This window comes from Malus sylvestris, chromosome 10 (assembly GCF_916048215.2).
Source record: "Malus sylvestris chromosome 10, drMalSylv7.2, whole genome shotgun sequence".
Classification (NCBI taxonomy): Eukaryota; Viridiplantae; Streptophyta; class Magnoliopsida; order Rosales; family Rosaceae; genus Malus; species Malus sylvestris.
In genome coordinates, this window is record NC_062269.1 from 3,734,826 (window position 1) to 3,758,316 (window position 23,491).

Below are 23,491 nucleotides of genomic sequence, written 5' to 3' on the forward strand. Positions count from 1 at the left end.
CCTATTTAACTTAAGACTTACAGGGAAAGGGAGAAGGTGGCAAGCAGAGAGAAAGGAGAGAATATGGTGAATTCAATTTTTTATTTTTAATACGAGTAAGAGGGTAGAATCCTTACCTTTTAAGTAATACATTGTAATTAGAAAACTGTCAAAAATATTGTGTCGAATTCGATCATAATTTATTATGATTCTCAGAATCATATCCTAACTAAATTAAGACTACAACAAACACTTTATTAGAAAGTATTTATAAAGCCATAATTCGATCATAATTTATTAAGATCCTCAGAATCACATACTAACTAAATTAAGACTACAACAAACACTTTATTAGAAGGTATTTATAAAACCATAATTTGCCACTAAACAGAAATCTAAACCAAATCAAAGTAAAATTACTAATTAAATCAAATCCCTAAAATACTTATTTTTATATTTTCCAACAGACCGTACCGCATTCAATCACAAGTCCACTCTAAAACCCAAAACCCCACGCTCTGATCCACTATAAAACCCTAACCTCCCTTCTCTCACTGACTTCCGAAACATTTCGCTCCACACCTCACAGCAACATGTCCGAAACGTTGCCGGAACTCGCCATCCTCCGCTTGTACGAGCTTCGTCTCCTCCGCTGCACCCTCCCATCTCCGCCGTCCGATTTCTCACACCGTTCTCAACGGCGCGATGAAACACTTCCCGCTCACCCCCTCCACCCTCTAATCAACGACCTCCTAACTTCCATCGAGTCCGGGCAATACCTCCAAGCCCTCACCTCCCCCGACCTAGAACGCGTCGTTTTCAAATTCGCCGAGTCTGACTCGATACAATCGCTCGGAGACTCAGCGGAGTCGGCCGACCGAGTGTACTCCGGGTTGCTCGATCGAGTGGAATCCTTTGTATCCAGGGAATGTGAAGAGGAAGAAAACGATGGCGGCAAGGACAAGGCCTATAGAGTCATAGTCGTTCTGTGCATTGCTGTGGCAGCCTTTTTCGCTTTCACTCAATGCAACGTCACTGGGTAAGTCCCCAATTTTTTTTTTTAATATTTTGTTTGTTGATTAATTGATTTTTCTTTGTGGGTTAATTCAATTTTTTGGAAAATTGGAAATTTAGACCGTTGGAGGGGTTGCCGAAGTGTCCTCTGCCGCTGGCGGTGCCCAAATGCGATGAGTGGGACAATTGGGCGCGCAATCAGCTTATGGCTGCTGGGTCTGACTTGCTTGGAAAGTTAATCAATATTCAGGTACCAACTTTTATATTTTTGCAAGTTTAAAATTGTGAATTTATTTATATGCTTGGAGTATTTCCTTAAGACAGAGTCATAATTTCGCGTTTCTTAATTAGTTTAACTACTTACCATGTGCAATAATTTCTTTGAAAGTTCACACGAATTCTGAACTGGGTTTTAACTTACATTTAGAAGCAACTACGTATTCAAATTCCGGTTAAATGTGCGTGTCCATGTGCCCGTGTTGTGTCTCTTCTCAAGTTTAATTGTTCTTTGGTATTTCTAGTCTTTGACTCTGTACAAAACTTGAATGATAGTTGGTTTTAGTTGTCTTGTAGACTCGTATACAACCATATTTGATATGTGCAATGGTTTGTTGTTGTTTTGTAGTATATAGTGTATGCAAAGATGTTGGCCATGAAGGTGAAAGATTTGCTATTTGAAGCGAGTGTGCCTTCTACGTATGGAATTAGGAGCATTTCATGGTGGCTCATTAGGATCACCTTTCTCCATCAAAGAATTCTTGATGACCGTTCTTCTTCTCTGTTCAATCTTTTGCAAGTCTGTACAAATGAAACTTTGAATCATTTTGGTACACTGGAGAAAGTAACAAGCTACTGGGGTAACAATTTACAAAATGGCGAGGGTTCGTCACTTGTCTCAACGATTCATCTGGAAGCTGGAATGATGGAATACACCTATGCACGAGTTGATTCATGCAGGTGATTTGTCAAGGATAGTTTTATCTTTTTGGAAATTTGGTTATTTTGTTATTACTAAATATCTTAATAACAACATTCTAAAGAAACCATTTCATTTACCATCGAGTTATTGTGTAATTGTGAAGGCTCTCACTCGTGATCAAATAAAGTTGAACTGATATTTCTTGTTAACTCCTCCAATAAAATACAAGTGCTTGATTTATTTTTTCTAGGATTGCCAAAATAGGCAAGAGTTTTAAATTTTATTGAGGCATGTTATTTTCATCAGTCTATAGACCTACAAATTTCCCCACATTTTAATTGTTGAATAATATGTTTAAGATTTAACTTATGCACTAAAATTACTAAAATCCATTGTATTATTCATTTTCAGCATATATGAATGGGTTTCTATGTGTGTGTTACAGCGTAAGTAGATTTTTGAATGGTTGATTAATATTTTAGATAATTTTACATGTGTAAATAAAGCAAATTGTTAACCAGTCAGTTAGCATATTGGAGGTAATCTTAAAAACATTTATAGAAATTAAAGTTTATGCAGTTCCTTTCTTTGTGGTATGGAAATAGGGTTTTCAAAACTCAAATTTATTAAGCATAGTCTATATAATTATTAGATAAGTTGAGCATTCCAAGTACTTTTGTTTTGCAGCATAAAATTGTTTTTTTTATCTCCTCATAATGGGTGTATTGTTGTGTGCTCGTGTGTGTGCGCTGGGTGAGGGGTGGTGTGATTTTGTTTGCAACTGCATAAAGTTTCATTTTCAGTTAATGAGAAGTTAATTTGGGTGTCTCACAAGAAGTACAAGCTTCATTTTCAGTCAACGAGAAGTTAATTTGGGTGTCTCGCAAGAAGTACAATCTCCACATTTTCACTTTTTAAAATTTTCTTTTCCCTTTATCATTGTTTTTAAACCAATCCGTATCTTTATTTGTATGGTGATTAGGCTATTCTTTTATTTTAGTTATCAATATTGTCTTAATTTAGATAGCTGAGCTTCCTTTGTGGTGCAGGGTACATTTTGAATCAGCTGAAGCAGCAGCTGGTCTTCAGCTTTCTCTTACAGGTGTACTTGGCTTCCGTACTGTACATCAGGTAAATGCTGAATGCATTTAACACGAATTTTGTTATTTCTGTTTTTTTAATATCAAAGTTGCTTCTTAGCTTTGCATATCATTTTTCCCTAAAGGTAGAACCAAAGGCACAAATGATACTTTTAGCAAACCCAACTTCATCGAGCAGTGGTGGTAGCTGCCCCTCAGAAAGCCCTGGCTCCAAGACATGCGATTCTAGTATTGGCAGAAAGAATATAAATCCATCTGAAAACCATGAGGCCTCTGACATATTGATGACCCCAAAATTGTTAGCGAATGATGACAATTCTGGAACTAAACCAGAAGGCATTCAAGTTGATGGTACTGCTGCTGCCGCTTTGAGTGCAATCCATCAGGCAGTGATCCTGGCTAAGTGCCTTCTAATTGAAAAGAGCACACGGCATGATGACATGCAAAGTAAGTTTCCTTTATATATACATATATGTACTCTTAAAAGTGTGTGCCTGCGCTTGTGAATAGCAGAGCTGACTACTTCTCCTGTGTTCCTGTCTTAAAGTTCCGGGATGGGCATTTTGTTATTTTAGCTTTGGTAGAAACACAAGCATTTATTCGTATGCAAGTGCTAAATTTTTTGGTGTACACGAATCAGAAACATCTTCTTGAGAACGTGACCTTGATTTTAGGAACATGAATGAGCTTGTAAACTTATTCAGGCCCATATTCTTGAGGGTTCTTTTGCTAGAAATACCTTGGTTACCTGGTAAAGTTATCGATTTAGTATATTGGCCGTATCCATACAACGTACACGCAGTGGAGTAACAAAATTTAAATTTCATGTTCCCTGATTTTATAGTTGTATTCTTGGAGAACAATAATTTTCTTACATATGGTTGACCCCCTACTTTTTTATTTCTCATTAATTCACTCTGTGTTTCAGGATGGGAAATGGCTCCTTACATAGAGGCAATTGATTCTCAGCAGTCGTCATACTTTATTGTAAGTATGACATCAAGGCATTGTATGGTTTATTATTTTCAGTATATCTTCTACTTTTGTTGAATCATTCTTTTTGATAACAGTTAACAATTTCAGTGTTCAATATATTGTAAAAGTTTGACGACTTATCTTTCATATTGTTAGAAATGGAACCTGTTTTGGTCGGTGAGCTTTATGAAGTCTCCCAAGTGCCAGTTGATTTAGCTAAAACATGCACTAAGAGATAAATCACTGTTTAGTATAAAAAACAGCAAACAAATACGTGTGTAGATCATCAACTGGAGAGTTCATGAGAAAGTGACATAAGGTCTACACAGAGTACTCCTCCATATCTTTAAGCACTATAACAACTTACTAGACCATGTAGATGTATAATTACCAAGAGGGGTGAGATTACTATCTCATATCAGTAATCTATACACGTGGAATTATGCAAATTTTACTTATCATCAAGAGTCAAGACCCACACTCACTGAAGTAAGCCTTCTCTAAAACTTTGTCATATGGCTGCATCAGTATTACAGGAGGTCATTGAAGTTCCACTTAAAACTAATTGGCAATATGGGGTAGCCCAACCTCTTATAAGCCCTTGCATGGTTTGGTCCCTCACGGATGTGGGACTTTGTCCTCACAGTCAGCATCAGGTCCAGACCATGTGACATTGCTCTAGAATTTTCTTTTGTACTTTGTCTTCATTTGTCTGGGCTACTTACCAAAGGGTCAAAAAAATTTCTTACTAGTAATTCTGTGTTCTGGGAACCTAATCCTTGTGAACTTACTAAGTTCTTCCAGCAAACAAACAATTTCAGCACCCAAAATACATAGTTCATCTATGAAATGGTATCATATCATAGCATTGCACCTTGAGAGTTTTACTTCGTTTTATGCCGCCCCCCCCCCCCCCCCCCCCAAAAAAAAAAGACAACTTCTATTGCCAATTACACTTATTTTGTATCTAATTGATATTGCTTAACTTGGTCATATCTAATGAGGTATATTTTTTCTTTTCGTCAGATACGAGGCTTCTGTCACATCCTACGGATTCGGTGGGAGTCGGCACGTAGTCGCACAAAGGAACGTGCATTACTGATGATGGAAAAATTGGTATGACCTGGCATTTGTTGAAGATTGCAAGCTTCTTCCTTGGCATGTTTTCTGTTCTCCCCAATCAGAGACTCTTTTTTCTCCTGTTTATAAAATTTATCCAGCTCACAGGATCATGCATTTACTTCTTAAGCCTCAGATATCCTTTTTAGTTTGCAGCTGAGAAATTTTAAAAGATGACACGGCATGGCTTATTTTAAAAGATATCATTTTCCCAAATTTTTTAATGTTATCACCTTCTTGTTTTTCTTTCCTTTAAGCATGGCTTATTTTTCATCCTTTTACAAGCCACTAGTAAAATATAAATATATATGCACATCAAATACTCACACTATCATGTAAAGAGAGAAGGTTGATTTGGCTCATGCTTATACTGTTGACTCTTACAACTTACAACCTTGGTTTCGCTGTCCTAAGTGGTCACCTTATTTCTGATAACGATTCCTTTCATGTGGAGTTACACATATAATAGCCTGTTTAATATTGGTTTGATGGATTGAGCACTTTTTTGATCCCTGCTTCTTTTCATGGTGTTCATGCTTTAAAGATCAGTGCTCTGTTTCTCTTGCATGTCAGTTAGTCAAGTTTTTTTGAAAGTCCATTTTACAAAGTCAGAAAATATTTTTATTTATTTCAGGTTCAGGGTATCTCTGACCCTTCTCCAGGAGTGGCGGAAAGGATTCTTTTCTGCTATGACGTTTATATCCCCACAATTCCTGCCTTGCGGAAGTATATATTCATCTTTCACATAGTGGTGTTCTTTTAACTCGATTTTTTTTGTATTCTTCTATCTGTTGGTTCTTATTTAAAGTTCTCGTTTTGTGTATTTTTTTTTCTGGATTCATTGTAGGGAATATGGTGAACTTTTAGTCAGCTGTGGTCTGATAGGGGAGGCGGTTAAAACTTTTGAGGATCTAGAATTATGGGATAATCTTATATTCTGCTACCGGTATGATGCACATAACAGTTTTTTAAATTGGAAGTCTCTTACTTGTATCAATTTTTATTTTTCAACTTTGTATCCAAATTGTCTCATGTGAGCTATCATACTAAAACAGCCTATTGGAGAAGAAAGCAGCAGCTGTTGAACTAATCAGGAAACGACTTTCTGAAACACCCAATGACCCCAGGTTATGGTATGTGTTAAGTTTTCATTGGTGAATTGTTTTAACTTATCAAGAAACTTCTTTTCTCATGTTAGTTAAGTAAATATATCGTTTGGTCTCTTCTAATGTCCTCAAGGTTAAATGCAAAATTTGACATTTCTCTTATTCAAAATAGACCACTAATAGATTTACCTTTAATTTTCCTCATTAGATGGAGTGTTTGAAATTTTGAATACGAGTGAGATATTTTCTGTTCACAGTTTGAAGCCTATTTAGCGATCCATCTACATCTACAAAATATGAGATATTTTATGCTTGCATGCCTAATCTTTGTGCACTGTTTGTGAATTTACTGTTATTTGATTATGAAATTTGATGTGGCCTACCAAGTCCCCTATTTTCTGTATCCATTTTCCATGGCTCGTATTTTTTTTTACCATATTGAGATGCATCCATATCTTCATGCTACTTATATGGTAATGCATGACTTGAAACCAAAAGAAAATACCAAATTTCAGATTTAAAGAAATCTTATACGTCCTGTAAGTAAACTGGAGATTATTTGTTATTTATTAATAGCAGTACTAACTTGGGGCACATCGTTTTGTTTCCATCTTTTTTGTCTTGAGTCTCTATTTAGTATGGATGGCCCCACTATTTGTTGTCTCCATGCATGCGATTAATCGTTTGCTTGGTTTGTTTAGTAGTTTTTATTTATTTATACATATCTGTGTATTTATATGACAGAATATCTAAGAGCAAGTTGCTTCCATCTTGGAAATAATATATAGGTGCTCATTGGGTGATGTTACTAATGATGATGCCTGCTTTGAAAAAGCCCTGGAAGTTTCAAATGATAGATCGACTCGAGCAAAGGTTATGTCATGAACTCTGTCTGTATAATAAACATTTTCACTATTATGTTTATAGATTTTTAATATTTCTTTTCTATTTGACAGCGGTCTCTTGCTCGTAGTGCATACAATAGAGGGGATTATGAAATCTCAAAAACCTTATGGTATTTTTTTTTTCCTTTTAAAGCCTTTGTCCCCCTCACTGCCCTTATGTGAAAGAAATGAATTGTTTATATAAGAATTTTGTATTTCATAATTGATTTAGATGCACAATCATATTCTGCATGTCGTTTTCCAGGGAGTCTGCAATGGCCTTGAATTCTTTGTATCCTGATGGCTGGTTTGCACTTGGGTCTGCTGCATTAAAGGTAGTTATGGGATCCATGAAATGTTGCATTATCACTTTCCATTAATACTCTCTTTATAGATTGTCATGATCTATGAAAATGTGAAGAGTCATACTGTATATTCTCCTTTTATCATTATTCCTTTTTACAAGTTTTAAACTTATTGCTGAGGGGATATTACAGGCTAGGGATACTGAAAAGGCATTGGATGCCTTTACTCGGGCTGTTCAACTTGATCCTGAAAACGGGGAGGCATGGAATAATATTGCTTGTTTGTATGCTTTCTTCACCTTACTCTGTCTTACATTCCACTCTTAAGTTTTCCTCTTTGGTTTTGTTTGTTGTTCACCTATTAATATTGTCATAACATTTAAGCGTTTGCTTTTTATGGTTACAGTGGTTACAGTGGGTGCTGAAGCCCTTCTGAGCTTTTGGATCATATTTTATATACAAATCTTATCTTGGAATTTGACATCTTGATTTTAATGGTGGCTCATGTCTTTGATCAATGTCTAAAACTAGGAAATATTGGCGAAATATTGCATAAAACATTTTCTTCTTGGCAATTTAAATGGAATAATGAATGATGAATATATTCCAAGTCATTAAGAGTTAGTGAGAAGTCATTTTGATTTTCTTTTTGTTGTATGAATATACAATTTTTTCTAGTGTAAATAATATAGCAGTAATGATGTATTAGTTATTGATTATTATTTTGGAAAATCATTAAAACTAATTGTTTTCCTCTTGCTGTACCACTTTTGCAGGCATATGATAAAAAAGAGGAATAAAGAATCCTTTGTTGCCTTTAGAGAAGCCCTGAAGTTCAAGTTCTGTCTTTCTCTGTTGACTAAACTGTTATTTTATATCAATCTCTCCTCTCTCTCTCACATTCCCCCCAACCCACCCAAACTTGTGAAAACTTTTATTTGTCATTGACAGCTCGGATTATGTGCTGACTGAACATGACTTGTGGCAGGCGAAACAGCTGGCAACTTTGGGAGAACTACAGTCATGTTGCCTTAGATGTTGGCAATATTGGTCAGGTAATTGTTTGGTTTGGAGAAGTAGCATATTTATTTTTACTTGACATAGCTGTGTAAGCTTGCCTTCGTAGGTTGTTTATTGGAAAAAGCTATTTCATAAGGATTCGACGTGATCATGGAGTGTCGACTGTCGACTACCTGACGCCCTCCCCCTCCTCCTTTATGAGGAAAATACAAAAAACTGGGGTTTTTCCTTCTTTTTTTCTAAAGTGATATGGCAATTCTTTCTGTAATTAAAACTGCATCTTGATGAGAATGATTATCAAACTCAATACAAAAGCTCTTAAGTTTTATGAATTTTAAATACCTCGGATTAAATCTATAATCTTTCTTTTCACATTCACTGTTTGGGTATCTTAGGGCTTCCATTGTTATATCCTTTTGTCACTTTCAGTTTTCTTTGTGTGGATGGTTATTATTCCCATCATTCTGTATTACTTTTCGGCTGTTCTTAATTTTTTTATTGTTTGTTATAGGCTCTAGAGGCTGTGCAGATGGTCTTGGATATGACTAATAATAAAAGAGTTGATGCTGAATTTATGGAAAGAGTTGTGGCTGAGGTGGAAAGAATGTCTTCAAATATGACTCCGGCAATGATGGATAAAAATCTCTCTCCCAATCAAGAGTGTTCTGTAAATTCTCAAATAAATATTTGGAATGGTTTATCAAATGCAGAATCTGAGGTTGCAAAATCTCGGGAAATTAAACACTTAGTAGATTTCCTCGGAAAAGTTTTACAGAAGGTATGACTTCATTAATAAAATTTCATGTTTATTTTGCTTATGCTTCCCCACCCAAATTTTTACCGTATATGTTTGTATGAAGAGAAACAAATAGAGTCAAAGACAGTTCACTGGCATCTGTTATTGCTTGTCATGGTTTGTTTATCACTATATTCTAAATTTTAGATGTTATTTCGAAGGGTAAGGATTTGACAAGCAATCACCATGATCTAGGTATTGCATTTACACTTTTGTTGCTTTTCTCTAATTCTATTTTACGTTTCCTATATGCGTGTCCTTGCCTTGTTGGGTGGTTTATTAAGTTTGGCTAAATTGCTTCCAATTTTGTACATGAAATTCATCATTGGGTGAGTTCCTTAAGAGGAATATTATCTGTTGCATCTGCAATTAAATGAATCATCTCTAGGGATTGAACTACTGCCTTAAAAGTTTTTTTAGGTGTGCCTCAAGGTGCACTTCGATGCAAAGCATTAGAAAATTTCTGTTACGGGTAGATTTGTTTTAGCTCTTTCATGGAAGGCTGTGCAACACGAATGTAGGCTAAGCTGTTAGCGGTGAAGAAGACGATTTTTCTGAGCCTTATACTTTTTTTGGAAGTTTTTATCCATTTACCGAAATTTTTCATTTTTAGAGGTCGCACTTGGTGCGATGGCAAGTGCCTTCGCCCATGAGCGGTAGGTCTCGGGTTCGAGACTTGGGAGCAGTCTCTTCATAAATGGGGGTAAGGCTAGCCGACATTCACCTCTCCCAGACTCTGCGTAAAGCGGGAGCCTTGTGCACTGGGTATGACCTTTTTTATGATGTTGACCAAGGTCTAACTGTCATTTTATATACTAATACTTGCCTCACATGTTGGTTCCTCTCCATAACTAGATGGTCAAACATGTCAAATTCAGTTTATACTTTATAGTGGGAATCTTATTACAGAGAGGTGAAAGTCAGCTCCGATACCGAATATAAATCTTGTTTTTTCTTCTATTCTCAAAAGCTTAAGTAGGAAGTGGGCTGGCAATTATTTGGGATTTTAACATAGGTTAACTTAATTATAGTTTTTGATACAACGATATTCTACTCTTAAGGGGAGGGGGATATTCTACTCTAATTGAGGGGGATTGGGCTAGGCCACACAATGGGCCAGCCACTATGTGTCAAGCTCATCACAATATAATACGTCCTCGCCATCCTTGTGAGTTGAACTCGAGACCTTAAAGGGGGAGGAATACTACTAGACCATAGTACTAGTTGGTAAGTTATAGTTTACGATTTTGGGTTTACGATGTGTAATTCTTTGTTTTGTTCGCGTAGAAAATGAGAAGGCCAGTAAGGTTAGGGCACCTTGCTACAGAGATGGGGTATTAGATCTCTGGCATATTTAGATATACATGTGTCATATATCTGGGCTCTCCATACTCTGTCGATGTGTTACTATTAAGAGTTTAGCGCCCACACTCTCTCAAAGTTGTGTAACTTTACTAATAAGAAATTTCTGGGCATTGGACTCCGGGTTTATTTTTCTAATATGTATACGTTGGATGGAGTGTGCCAATGAAATGGTGTACAACAGTTCCACAATATCTATTTCAAAGCTTTTTGAATTATCAAGCTATCTTCTTCTATGTAGTTTCCTTCAAGAATTTGTTTCATTTTTTATTATTTATAGTTTTGTTTTTCTTTGTCTATCTGTCTGATAGCGTTTTTGCGAGTTTTATATCTGCAGAAGAAGCAATGAGTTTTGTTTTGGTTGGTGATAAAATACTAAGTTTCCAATAAAAAACATGTAATATTTTCTTCTTTTTCCCCTTTTGTAGGTAGTTAAAAGTGGAAATGGAGCAGATATTTGGGGATTGTATGCACGGTGGCACAAAATGAAAGGAGACCTGACAATGTGCTCGGAAGCTTTATTAAAGCAAGTTAGATCATATCAGGTTGGCAGTGGCTTTCTAGTTTTAAGTTTCTATCGAACATTAAGTTTAGTAGTGCTTTATACTGAAAATTGGTTAATAAGTAGGATGTGGTTGTAAAACCGAAAGTATTTCTACACGTGTGGGGAAGTTGTTAAACACTTGACGTGTCTTTGCATCTGGTGGTTATCTCAGTCTTCCTTTCCGGATTGATCTTAATAACACTCTACTTTATATATTTACTTATAAATATCGGTGAGTGAGTATAACAACTACTGATACAAAAACAAACCAAGGTTAAAACTGTGGCATTGTTAAGAGTGAGGCATGTGCATCGACGCATTTTGTATGGTCTTGTACTCACTATTTAGAGCATTAAAAAATTATTGTATAGACTAGTTTCAGAAGCGTGTGAATTTTTACCTTAAAGTCACAATTTTTTGTAGAAAAAACAAATAAAACAATTAAAATGATACATAAATATGTGATAAAGTTCTACTCATTAGTTCACGGTGGGTAAGCACATTGCATGCTGTGATGAACATGGAGTTTCTTTTTATTCTGATTTATATGTTTTCCTTTTTCATTTATTTATAGTTTTTTTTTCCTTTCTAGAAAACGCAAATCTCAAAACCAGTTATAGTGCCATATATTCACAATGATTTACTGTCAGGGATCTGATTTGTGGAAAGATAAAGATCGATTTAAAAAGTTTGCTCAGTCATCCTTGGAACTCTGCAAGGTGTATATGGAAATTTCTCTGTCTACTGGTAGCCGTCGTGAACTTCTTGCAGCTGAGATGCACCTGAAGAACATAATTAGACAGGCAAGACATTTGGTATTTCAGAAAAAAATTGAATAGTAGAATCTCTGTTTTGACTAAATAAATACAATTGGGAATTTCAGGCGGGGAGTTTCGTGGACATGGAAGAATATCGGGATCTTGAAGCTTGCCTTGACGAAGTGAAGTCAAAACTTGAATCCAGTTCCCTGAGTGCATAGAACTTTAATTGGTAGTGCGTAATTGGAATTGTGTGAACGTTTTAAGACAAGGTTAGTTCTGCGCTTAATATCTCAGTTCGTAAGCATTTCTGAAGGTGTTTTAGCTGGTTGTGCTAATCTCTGAGTAATTACAGCTTTTATGTTTTCCAAAACCAAATAAACATGTGTGCAATACTTGTTCTGGTTGATGGTTTTGCGCATCCTTCCTGCGACCTTTTTGACTTGTAAATTTTTTGCGCAGAGGACATCTATTGCTTCACGTTGACAGTACTTTGCCTTGGAAGTTGAAAAGGCAAGTACTGTCAGAAAGTGAAGTTACAACATAGACAATTATATGACTGACCTTTGGCCTTGTAATTTTCAGGAACACCAAAGACAACGATATTCGATGGAATTGGGAATGTGGTGGCTATCTTTGATGGATCATCATACGTTCGTTCGTATGGAAAATATACTAGTTTGTTCGGGTAGAAATACTCTTTTTCTTTCTTTTTAATTTACCATCTAATCGTTTTGCACCCATTTTTCGTGCAACTCATTTTGCTTCAGTAGATCCTTGTAGAATTAATCGACATTACCGTATGGATTCTTGGCCATATGTAAAGAACAAGTTCATTTTTCGTTGTTTCGGAGGAGATGAATGTATCAAATTTATTCTTTTCCGTCATCTCGTTTTGAAAGTATTTGCACGAATTTATTCAACATACCCATAGCTCCAAGTTCCTACATCTACAACCATGACAACCCCTACAAAACACATACCATGACACCTACAAAAAATGCAACAAACAAAGAGTAATGCTATTCACTCACTCCCTTTATTTGATCGACTGTTGGATATTGAGATGTGTGTGTTAGATGTTAAAATGGGTGTGAATAACACCATTCAAATCAAATTAAACAGATAAAGCTGCATAAATAATTGAATTTCCCCCCTAGCCTTAGGCTTAGCTAGGAGATTAATTCACCACAACAAAGAATAAAAACCGTTTGTTGAAAGAAAAAAAAAGGAAGGAAAATTTTATTGGAACCCATTCAACCTTTTTCTACACTCAAAACAAAAAATATTTTCTTAAAATTCCTAATTCACCCTTTGATTAAAACTGGAAAAAAAAAAGAAATAAACAAAATTGAAATCTCTTTCCACACCCAGTGGTTCTTTTCCACCTCAAACCCCACGAAAGATTCACCAGCGATTCTCCATGGAAACTTCAATTCAAATTCTTTTAGCATCACAACCGCCTTATATGGCACCAGAACGGAGTATGGATCTGGATAAGGTTGAAAGCCCGAGTATAAGGCACCGGAACCAAAGTATGGATATGGGTACGGGAGAAAGCCCGAGTACGAGGCATCGGAGTCCGAATATGGATCTGGGTACGGTCGAAAGCCTGAGTTTGAAGCACCGCCAGCTGAATTCGGATCTGGGAATGTTCGGAAGCCGAGCTACAGTGAGGAATCTAGTTATGGCGATAAGCTGCCCAGAAGCCGAGCTATGGTGAATAAGGCGGTTATGGAGAAAAGCCACCGAGAAGGCCAAGCTATGGGCGGCCCAGTTATGAGACGCCAGAAAGCGAGGAGAGGCTGAGCTATGGGAGGACTGAGTTTGAGAGGCCGGGTTACGACGAAGAGTCGCTGAGGATGACCGGCTATGGAGATGAGCCACCACCCCCAAGGCCAAGCTATGGGAGGCCCGGCTATGAGGGCTAGGAAAGTGGGGAGTATGAGAAGCCTAGTTATGGGAGGAGCGAGGAGCAGAAGTACCGCCGCCCTGGTGGTTATGAGAGGCGCGGCGACGATGATTCTGATTCTGAGCGTCCTAAGTACGGTGAAGAAGGCTATGGTTGCAAGAAATATGTGAGAACCTCCGATGCCGGCGTTATGATTGAAAAGCGTGAGAAATAGAGGAGTGAGATAATACGAAAGATGAGGTGGTTTAGAGGTGTTGGCAACAAGAGATTCATGCCGGCGTCAGTGAAGAAGACGCCGGAAAATGGTGGGCAGATACGTGGGTTTATGTTCTTTTAATTTATTTTTACTTTTTAAATAACGTCAGGGCAAAATGGAGAGTTTAATGGCAAAAATATTTAAGTTGGGCTTGAAGATAAGATAGTTGGGTGTAAATAAAATTTCCCAAAAAGGAAATGAAAACTGTAGGCAATAATTGAGATTTTTAAATCATTTACAATTAAGTGGGCAAAAGACTAACTAATACTATGGTTTATTAATATTTCTCTAGTAAGTGGAATTTTTCAGGTTCGACTATCATGGACAACGATGATGCATTATATTTGTCTTAAGTTTGATATCTAATTGTGTGGGTTAGCCCAATTTACCTCTCTTTAAAATTGAATATCTGCTCCTTTTATAGTAGAATATCGTTGTATTTAAAAAAAAAAAACTTTTTAGCCAAAATGGTCAATGAGATATGCATAACTCCTTAATTTGGTCATTGAGATTTGAAATCAACAGAAGCAATCCCTAAGATTGTCCACCATTAGTCATTTTGGTCATTCCGTGAAAAATTATGTTAAATAAGGATCAAAATGATAAAAATACCTTCAATTTAACAAACAATAGGCCAAAATGATTTGACAAAAAATTAAGGGTAATTTTGTTATTTACTCTTATTTAATGGAGATTTTTCATGGAATAACCAAAATGATTGATGATGGACAATCTTAGAGACCAATTCTATTGATTTCAAATCTCAAGAATCAAAGTAAAAATGATAAATTATGTCATTCTCCGAAACAATTTTAGTTAAAAAGCCTAAAAAAAATACTGGATAACGGGGCCTTAAAAATGTTGGGCTGTGGAGATGGAACTTGGCCAACACTCTAGGCCTTTTATAAGTCTGAAAGGACGGCTTAAACCTTTCCAATTCTCGCTCGTTACCTGTAAACCCTAAACCCTTGCGACTGCTTCTGGGGCCTGAATCCCCACCGTCGCGACCGCCACGCTCCTCACTTCTCACTGGTTCGTCTCTCTCGTCTTCCACCTCCCTTTTCTTTGTTAGATGATATTCTATGTCGCCGCCCTCCGCCCAACCATTTGCGGCTCGGGATCGAAGCAGATCTCGCAGCTCCGCCTTTTTATTTGCTCAAGTTTAATCAATGCCTGAATTGCTTCAATTTTATATTGATTTTTTTTTCTTCCATGATTTTTATTTTCGAATGGACCATTTTGCTGCTTGACATTTTTCGTTCCCGAATCTTTATTTTTGTTCAATTTGGTATTTTGTTCAATTCTTTATGTTTTCGCAGTGAGAAGGAATATGAATTTCAACAACGTTAACGTTAAGGTTCCGAAAGTTCCCGGTGGTGGTGCAATTTCTGCTTTGCTAATTGGTGGGCTTGGATTGTATGGAGCTACCAACAGTCTGTACAATGTGGAGGGAGGGCATCGAGCCATTGTGTTCAACCGTATAGTCGGTGTCAAAGACAAGGTTATAGGTCTAATCTGTATTATTGCATTTGTTCGGTGTAGGAATTGTTCGTCTCAATCATTTCGTGGTTCGCCATCCATCATGTCATTTTATTTGTTTTGCAAAAACATCTGTTTCTTCTGGTGATTTTTTTCTTCCTATGCAATTCTGTGAGTAGAAGAATATAAATGATATTTGCATGTTGGTTATCTTAACGAGATACTAATTTATTCCACGATTGAGTGCTAATATGATCCACACTTCAGTTGATTTTCTGAACGACTTCCTTTCTTAAAATGTAGTATTATTATGGCTTAATTTGATCGAAAAGGTCACCTGGAAGCTCTTGCCCATTAATAACTATATTCATAGAGTAGCAATAGCAGACTTCCTGGGGTAACAATGATAAGAGAAACTGTCCAGGATGATTGTATCATTTCTTAGACAATTATTCGTAAACAAGGTTGACTACTCCATTTATAAAACTAATGGGGTTTTCCCAAGTCATGTGCTTAATTTGTCGACAGTATAGGATTAATGTAACACAGATGTAGAGTTACTGTGTGTATGCGAAACATCTTTTAGGTATAAGAATGTGTTCATTTACTGTTTCAATATAAATATGTTGTTAAATGTTTTGGCTTTTGGCTTTTTTTAATAGTATACTATTACTAATGGTTCACGTTACAGGTTTATCCGGAGGGGACACACCTTATCATTCCATGGTTTGAGAGGCCAATCATTTATGATGTCCGTGCACGACCTCATCTAGTGGAGAGTACTTCTGGGAGCCGTGATCTCCAAATGGTTGATCTCTTTCTTCTTCCCTAGAGTGACATGGATTTTTGACAACTTCATTGTTTGTAATATATGCTCAACTAATTTTTTTTTTTAATATTGTGGTTGCACATGCTTAAAACCTGTATCCCATGCTCAAAAATGTCCTTTCATCTGGAAATACTCGTTAACAAGTTAATAATAGATATAATTTTGTTATTTCAGTCAGTATTGTCTGCAGTTGATGTCCTTAATATTTAATTTTGGTTTTCTCGTTGTGCTGTACAGGTGAAAATTGGGCTTCGAGTGCTTACTCGACCTTTACCAGACCAGCTGCCTACAGTTTATCGGACTCTTGGTGAGAATTACAATGAGAGAGTCCTTCCTTCTATTGTTCATGAAACTTTGAAAGCTGTTGTTGCACAGTATAATGCTAGCCAACTCATAACTCAGAGAGAGGTAGGGAGCAACGCTCTTGGTATGCACGTCTTCGTTTTCCTTTCTAGTCACTTTGAAGTTTCTTCCGCGTTTTTCATACCTTATCTACTTGTATAGTTATTTAGATGAAAGGGTAGAAGTTCATATGTTTCCGTAGTGTTGATTGTCCTTTTTATTTGTAGACTGTTAGTAGGGAAATACGGAAGATTTTGACAGAAAGAGCTGCCAACTTCAACATTGCGCTGGATGATGTGTCAATTACCACCCTCACTTTTGGGAAGGAGTTCACGGCTGCAATTGAGGCCAAACAAGTGGCTGCACAGGAAGCTGAGAGAGCTAAGTTTGTTGTGGACAAGGCTGAACAAGACAAGAAGAGTGCTATCATCAGAGCAGAGGTGAGTTATAACACATTCTCAAAATAGATAATATCTACTGATCTTTAATTGCAATTTTACCAGCCATTAAACCGAAACTATTGGTTTTTAAAAGTATACCTTGCCGAAAGTTATGGGAAAGCCATGTTGCATGAACCAACTACTTTATAATAAATCATACACTCTCTATATGGATTATAGAATAAAATAACATTTAACCAGTTACATCCAAGGGTATAGAATAAGATGCACATAGTGTCGCAATATTCCTGTATGAATATTGATGTTCCCTAGTAACTTTTATTTTGCTTAAATCATTTATCTGTGTTGATCAGGGAGAGGCCACTAGTGCCAAGCTGATTGGTGAAGCTATTGCGAACAATCCGGCATTTATAACACTTAGGAAGATCGAAGCTGCCAGAGAGATTGCGCATACAATCTCAAATTCAGCAAACAAAGTTTTCTTGAACTCGGATGATCTGTTGCTGAACCTTCAGGAGATGAACTTGGATATCAACAAGAAGAAATAGACAATGCAGGTTGGACTTGTAATAATTTCGTTTCAGATTGTACAATTGTGGAAATATTTCCTTGGAAGAGTTGAGCAATGGACCTTAGGGTTTACTTAAGTCTTTTGATGCACGGTTAGTTGGCATGGCAATTGCTGTTCGCGGAGATAAATTCTGAACACTTGAATGAAACTTTTCTGATGCGATTACTTTTAGGTGTTTCGCATGTTATCCACATTGTACTGCCTTCTGGATTTTGCTTCATTTTATGTTTGATAATTTATAAGTTTCGCTTGTAGGCGTGCCCTTCCGGAGCCTTCGCGGTTTTGTGTTACCGGAAAATTTTGTTACTACCTGTATAGGCTGAATTCCTGAAACCGAAACGTACTTTTTATCTTCATCAGTATTCATGCTTTGGGGTAGCTGAAGGCATCCATTTTCTCTGAATGCTAAAATCTCCTCCCTTTTTCTCTATGATTTCCATCAACGTACTGGCATGTTGTAAATTGTATTTTTTCCTTGCTCACCAATCCCTGCAATATAATATACGCTTAAAATTTACAAATTGAGCCTTACATTGTAGATAGGGTTTTTATCACAAACTGAGCTTTACATTATGTAAATTACATGTAGGTAGGGTTTTTATCACAAACGTGTACCCTCATGTTTTAGGGAACTTTAACGAAAAGCTTCCAGTACTGTTTACTTTAACGAAAGACTACATTTTTATACTAAAAAGTCAATCCTAGTACTATTTATTTTACTCTTTATTTTGTCCTTATCTTTAAAACTTAAAGTTTTCAAATCATTTTCATTAGTTTTCCTCCTGTTTTAGCAACTTAGCAATTTGCCCCTGTACATTCTTATCAGTTTCGTCCCTCATCTATTGCCCCAGCCTTGGGTCATCAATGTTGCCTTTGTCGTCCAATTTTGTTAAAGACTCCGTTAGCATGCTGATGTGGCACCCATGTGGGGCCCACAATACCAAAGTAAATTGCTTCTTTTTTTTCTTTTCTTTTTTTTGAAGTGTACGTTATGTGCAACCGCAGACTCCAACCCGGCAACGGAATAAAATAACTTTGATGAATTTTCCTAACATTTGTGCAGCTAAGAAAAAGCAGACCTTCAATGGCTAAAAAAAGGGACCTCCATTGCTTGGCAGCATGAGCAGTTACCCAGAAAGAATTGTTGGGAGTGCATCCCAAAAGCTTGGCTCAATAATATTACAATGTTGTACAACAACTCTTTTCCCAGAATTCCCATTACATTCTCCATTCTTGTCTATCCTTGTGGTGCCCCAGAAAGCAGAGGATCCACGGCGGAACATGACCGGTAATTCGTTGTACTCGATACCAAATTGCCTAAGCAATTTCTCTTTGTCTCCTGTTTGAGTACCCTGCAATTCAAATTCGAAAAACATTACGAGAGGGCAACGACAAGAATACGATAAAACGGATTTTGGATTAACTACATCATACCTTTAGCGCGTTCTGAGCTTCAGTTTTTGTTTTTCCAGACTTAACAAGCTCCCAGAAACAAGTATTGTATTGGTTGTTAATGTGGCCTGAAACCCATAAGAAATGTTAAGTCCAATGAATTTACCGCCTTTAACAAATTTGAACTCATGTATTGCTTCGAGATTTTACGTATTAGGAATGACAAGACTTCATCCTATTATGTTTTGGAACATTTAGAGCTGAACACTCACAATCGACTTGTCTCCAGGATAGATAATCTCGAAGAATTTCATATGACGGATAGCAGACAACACGCCCGTCAAAACAAGGAGGGTACTTCAACTCTTTCCGCGGGAAGAAATCTTTCCATTTCATAACGTACATGGAAGTGAAGAATGACACAAGAACAGAAACCATCTCACTGCAAAATTTTAGTAATTCCAAAACAGGTAATAAAGATCAATCTGATTTGCAAGGAAGAAAAGTGATTGAAGCATAAGCATTATGAAGGACCCTGGCAGAGAAATAATGTTCCGTAAACCAGTGAAAACAGTATTATAGTGTATCCAGTTAGCATACAAAGTTTAGGAAATAAGAAGGCGACGGAAGCAAAACCTGGCTTGCCTTTGACAGAATTGAGAATCCTTCTTCAAAACAAAGCTGCAGTAACAGGAACAATGAGATTACAGATGATATAGACCACAACGTTAACATACGAAATATATTATATACCTGTATTCGTCACTGACTCCATAGGAGAAAACCAAGTCGTGGAACTCTTTTAAAACAGCCACTGCACAAGTATTCATAAGGTTGATAGCCTGCTCATCATTCGGCTTCACAAATTCATGAGCTTCAGAAAACCTTCCAAAACCAAACAACTGAGAATTGTTTCTAGAATCTTTGGAGGATAAATAATAACAAAAATCAGATGCATCCATAGAGAAAACTTGATTATTCTGAGTTGTAAGTTAATTGCAGTATGGCAGAAAAACTGCATCCTTCAGTTTGTTAAAGCCGAGACTACCATGGTTGTTCCTTTGAAGTTAATGTGATGAATGACAAACAAGTTTAAAAGAGTTGTCTGATTTGCACAACAGGTGAAATAACAAGGACTAATACTTCAGCTGCGCCCCCTAACAATTAGCAGCCCAAGAGAAGACAGACACAGTAACAACAACCATACTTAGTTCCCTTGACATGTGAGTAACAGTTTACCTGTGGAAATGGCAACCATCGATCCTAACTACAACCCATGTTGACGGGATCAGTTTGTCTTCAAACTGGAAGGACCTAATATAATCAGGTTCAACTTTTCCAATATCCTTTGTAAAGCTACCGAGTTCCTTCTGAAGATGGGCGTGCTTGTTCCAAAACCTTCTGTCGGCTATATTCTTCGAATGGACTATGCTCGACTTTCTCCTAAGTCTCCTGACAGGAGAACCATTGTCATTGTGCTTCACAACTTCAAATACCTGAATAATGAATAATGTAGGATGGAGATCTCAGCATAAGAAATCAGAAGGCAGTGGCAACTATGTTTGAACACATTCTGAAAACAAAAATTGGACATATAGATAAAATGAAACCAGTATCATTTGACACACCAAAACAAAAAAGTGAAACCTTTGCTGAGACGAGTAAGATAGATTCCACTGCAGAAATGAAAGATTACCTCCGTTTTCAAAATGCAGGATCCTTGCCGAAACATTGGATGCAACTTTTGGTAGTTGATATTACACTTTCTAAAAAGAAGGTCATTTTTTTCTTCCTTGCTGCTGTCCTGCAGATTGCATAGATGCATCACAAGTGAAAAACAAAAACTGCTAGCATAAAATGAAAATTTGGCATGCCAATTCAAACGTTAAAAATTATTTATCATGGAAGAAATATAAACAACATTCAAAAGCACAAGATATGTACTTCCTAACGTATACCTAATCTCAAATAGTTAAACTAGAAAAACTCGGCCATTTTGAAAGATGGCAAAGAAGAGATTGAAGATACAAATATTTAAGTATCTGATAACATAATGTTAAAATGGAAATGACAGAAAAATTACAAGGAACTAGAGGGACATATTTGACACTCTTGAAAAAGTTCACAGTTCTTCCACAAATAATCATGCATATAAATATGCCAATTAATGTATAAAATGAAAATTAATTCTTTCCACCTTTAGTAAGCCCAGTGCTTCACTTTCGGTCTTTCCAGATTTAATTAGCTCCCATAGGCAGGTGTTATGCAGGTTATTTGTATGACCTGCAAAATGCAAAACGTAAATGGAAAATTCACTTGAATTTTTTCCTTGAATCAGAGACCTCTTAGTTGAAGATAAGTATAATAACTTCCATACTCGAAACATCATTGCAAGATCACTTACAATTATTTTGTCTCCAACAAAGATATGACTGAAGGACTTCTTCTGATGCACAGCGTATAACACGTGCATGAAATGAAGGGGGGTACATTAACTCCTTATGAGGGAAGAATTGTCTCCATTTCATGACATATACAGAAGAGAAGAAAGATACGATAATGGTCCCTACTTTGCTGCACAGACAATTTGTATGTAAATGAATGACTTCAGAAAAACTGAAACTGGACACAGCCTAAACCATTACCAAATGTACCTAAACAATAACGCACCAAATAAGATTGGTGTAAGTTTCTAATAAACAATAAATTTATCATTCTTTTTATTTTCCATCCCCAGAATTCATAAGTCAAATCACCTACATTTGGTTATTCCTATATGAATTTCAACATGATCCAACTCAACCAAAAATATTTCAAATTCCAATAAGAGGCTGACATGGGTAGTAAAAAACTTGTTTGTACAGTTTAGCGATGGGTGAGACATTATTCAACCCCATGTTCTACGAGACTTTCAATTTGGATCTGATGTAGTATGATGTAAAGATATTGAACATATTAATTCTGAACCAAACTGTACCGTCAGTTTGGTATGGTCAATATTCGTTTTCTTTTAACTCAAATGGCCACCCATTACTTTTACAAAAACCTTGGACACATCACAGGCCAAGAAAGCTGAATTAAAGTTGAGAATTAAAACCTGGCACGCCTTTGGTAAAACTTGGACGTCTTCTTGAAGACAAAGCTGCAAGCACAGCACCAAAAATAACAGACTGAGGCTCTCTTACAGCCAAGTTAACATAAATAAAACACATACAGACTACCCTAGAGTTACAGTACCTGTATTCATCACTGAAGCCATATGAAAACACTATGTCTGGAAACGCCTCTGACACCGAAATTGCGCATGAGTTCATCAAATTCAGAGCTTCCTCATCGTTTGGTTTCTGAAATTCATGAACTTGGGAAAACCTAACATAAAAAGAAAGAGGAGAATGTCACCATCCACATCGTCTCAAACTCATACACAAACACACATAGAGGCAAGGAGTGAGGAAAGTAGTAAACACCTTTGAAAATCACAACCTTCAATTCGAACAATGATCAAATTGGGCAGGAAAACCTCGTCGTCTACTTCATACGACTTGACATACTCGTATTTACTGTTTGCCATCTCCACCACCTCTACTTAGCTCAGAGAACAGCAGTGACCGATCAGTTTGCGAAAGTATACACCTGTGCAGATTACAATTACAACAACAACAAAGCCTCACCCCACTAAGTAGGGTCAGCTATATGAATTCTAGAACGACACTGGTTTTGCACAGATTGTAACTAGAAATTCCAACACCATCAGACTACAGTTATATATGTTCTTTTACACTGACTGGACACATTAGACAATTCCACAAATCACCATTATACCAAGTAAACAATATTGGCATATTAATTTTTCTGAAATTGGCATAAGAAAATTTCCAAACACTCTAACCAAGTATAGCCAAAGAAGCAAAGGGAAACGGCTACTGTGAGCTTCGCTTGGCGTTTGGATATGATCAACAAATCTGAAGGAAATAAATGATGCCAATCAACAATGTGATGGATTCAAGAAATAAAGAAATTCAAAGCCACTTATTTATAGTTTGATTATACGACTTTACCGTCTCTCAGCCTCGAAATTTGAAATACGAAGCCAGATCGTGATGCCCAATTCGCAGAATCGCTCCCTCTGTTTCTCAGCCCTAATTTTTTATTTTTTTATTTTTCCGTTGGGGGCGTGTTTTTACTTTTTGAGTTGCTTCCTTCCTAAACCCTATAGGTAGGGCGTTTGTGGCGTGCGCATAAATTAGGGGTTTTAGGGTGAAAAGGCATCCAAGCCCTTCAGTCTCCAACACTGTTACTGTGTACATATCTGCCAAGTGTGAGGTTAAAAGATGTAAGGCTAAAATAGCCATGTGTAGTGATCTTATAAATTAGTTAGATGTATGGTTGAGATCAAGTGTTAGATGTGTGGATCCAGCTAAGGCAAAA

General features: G+C 36.8%; 4 protein-coding genes across 8 annotated transcripts; 3 read left to right on the forward strand and 1 right to left on the reverse strand.

The window, feature by feature from the left end:
* The first annotated feature begins 452 nt into the window (after positions 1-452).
* On the forward strand, positions 453-12,733 carry LOC126584883 (uncharacterized). The gene is made up of 21 exons (XM_050249253.1): positions 453-1,018; positions 1,114-1,243; positions 1,619-1,950; positions 2,962-3,043; positions 3,138-3,459; positions 3,941-3,999; positions 5,014-5,103; positions 5,741-5,832; positions 5,954-6,052; positions 6,162-6,239; positions 7,001-7,085; positions 7,169-7,227; positions 7,362-7,431; positions 7,594-7,685; positions 8,178-8,240; positions 8,390-8,456; positions 8,933-9,199; positions 11,008-11,124; positions 11,774-11,926; positions 12,007-12,153; positions 12,467-12,733. Exons 1-20 carry the CDS (start codon positions 573-575, stop codon positions 12,100-12,102), a joined length of 2,799 nt encoding a protein of 932 aa, XP_050105210.1. The 5' UTR covers positions 453-572; the 3' UTR covers positions 12,103-12,153; positions 12,467-12,733.
* LOC126587267 (uncharacterized protein At5g39570-like) lies at positions 12,265-14,007 on the forward strand. Its single transcript, XM_050252308.1, has 4 exons — positions 12,265-12,292; positions 12,467-12,534; positions 13,391-13,657; positions 13,813-14,007. The coding sequence occupies exons 1-4, from the start codon at positions 12,265-12,267 to the stop codon at positions 14,005-14,007; spliced, it is 558 nt and encodes a 185-aa protein (XP_050108265.1).
* Positions 14,008-14,922: 915 nt separating this feature from the next.
* On the forward strand, positions 14,923-17,862 carry LOC126584887 (prohibitin-1, mitochondrial-like). Its single transcript, XM_050249260.1, has 6 exons — positions 14,923-15,081; positions 15,369-15,550; positions 16,220-16,336; positions 16,595-16,765; positions 16,927-17,139; positions 17,454-17,862. Exons 2-6 carry the CDS (start codon positions 15,380-15,382, stop codon positions 17,646-17,648), a joined length of 867 nt encoding a protein of 288 aa, XP_050105217.1. The 5' UTR covers positions 14,923-15,081; positions 15,369-15,379; the 3' UTR covers positions 17,649-17,862.
* Positions 17,863-18,756: 894 nt separating this feature from the next.
* LOC126584884 (tRNA(His) guanylyltransferase 1-like) lies at positions 18,757-23,287 on the reverse strand. 5 transcript variants are annotated; one of them, XM_050249256.1, is made up of 14 exons: positions 23,122-23,287; positions 22,953-23,025; positions 22,531-22,645; positions 22,301-22,432; positions 22,161-22,205; positions 21,468-21,637; positions 21,261-21,346; positions 20,760-20,867; positions 20,303-20,559; positions 19,817-19,948; positions 19,700-19,744; positions 19,336-19,505; positions 19,106-19,191; positions 18,757-19,023 (listed from the first exon to the last, which is right to left on the reverse strand). In XM_050249256.1, the coding sequence occupies exons 3-14, from the start codon at positions 22,632-22,634 to the stop codon at positions 18,799-18,801; spliced, it is 1,560 nt and encodes a 519-aa protein (XP_050105213.1). In that variant the 5' UTR covers positions 22,635-22,645; positions 22,953-23,025; positions 23,122-23,287; the 3' UTR covers positions 18,757-18,798. The 5 variants fall into 5 exon arrangements, with proteins under 5 accessions (XP_050105213.1, XP_050105211.1, XP_050105212.1 ...); XM_050249254.1 differs by having other exon boundaries at positions 22,531-22,696; XM_050249255.1 differs by having other exon boundaries at positions 22,531-22,696; positions 22,947-23,025.
* Positions 23,288-23,491: the final 204 nt, after the last annotated feature.

Excerpts from the sequence above, each read along its gene's own strand:
- LOC126584887 (XM_050249260.1), top strand. The coding sequence starts at position 15,380 with ATGAATTTCAACAACGTTAACGTTAAGGTTCCGAAAGTTCCCGGTGGT. Across the intron at positions 16,337-16,594 it reads GGAGCCGTGATCTCCAAATG|GTGAAAATTGGGCTTCGAGT; the intron begins GTTGATCTCTTT and ends TGTGCTGTACAG. Across the intron at positions 17,140-17,453 it reads GTGCTATCATCAGAGCAGAG|GGAGAGGCCACTAGTGCCAA; the intron begins GTGAGTTATAAC and ends TGTGTTGATCAG.
- LOC126584883 (XM_050249253.1), top strand. The coding sequence starts at position 573 with ATGTCCGAAACGTTGCCGGAACTCGCCATCCTCCGCTTGTACGAGCTT. Across the intron at positions 3,460-3,940 it reads ACGGCATGATGACATGCAAA|GATGGGAAATGGCTCCTTAC; the intron begins GTAAGTTTCCTT and ends TCTGTGTTTCAG. Across the intron at positions 11,125-11,773 it reads AGCAAGTTAGATCATATCAG|GGATCTGATTTGTGGAAAGA; the intron begins GTTGGCAGTGGC and ends ATTTACTGTCAG.
- LOC126587267 (XM_050252308.1), top strand. The coding sequence starts at position 12,265 with ATGTGTGCAATACTTGTTCTGGTTGATG. Across the intron at positions 12,293-12,466 it reads AATACTTGTTCTGGTTGATG|GAACACCAAAGACAACGATA; the intron begins GTTTTGCGCATC and ends TGTAATTTTCAG. Across the intron at positions 12,535-13,390 it reads TCTTTGATGGATCATCATAC|CCCGAGTATAAGGCACCGGA; the intron begins GTTCGTTCGTAT and ends TAAGGTTGAAAG.
- LOC126584884 (XM_050249256.1), bottom strand. The coding sequence starts at position 22,634 with ATGGCAAACAGTAAATACGAGTATGTCAAGTCGTATGAAGTAGACGAC. Across the intron at positions 22,433-22,530 it reads GAAGGTTGTGATTTTCAAAG|GTTTTCCCAAGTTCATGAAT; the intron begins GTGTTTACTACT and ends TTTTTATGTTAG. Across the intron at positions 20,560-20,759 it reads CCTGCATTTTGAAAACGGAG|GTATTTGAAGTTGTGAAGCA; the intron begins GTAATCTTTCAT and ends TTCATTATTCAG.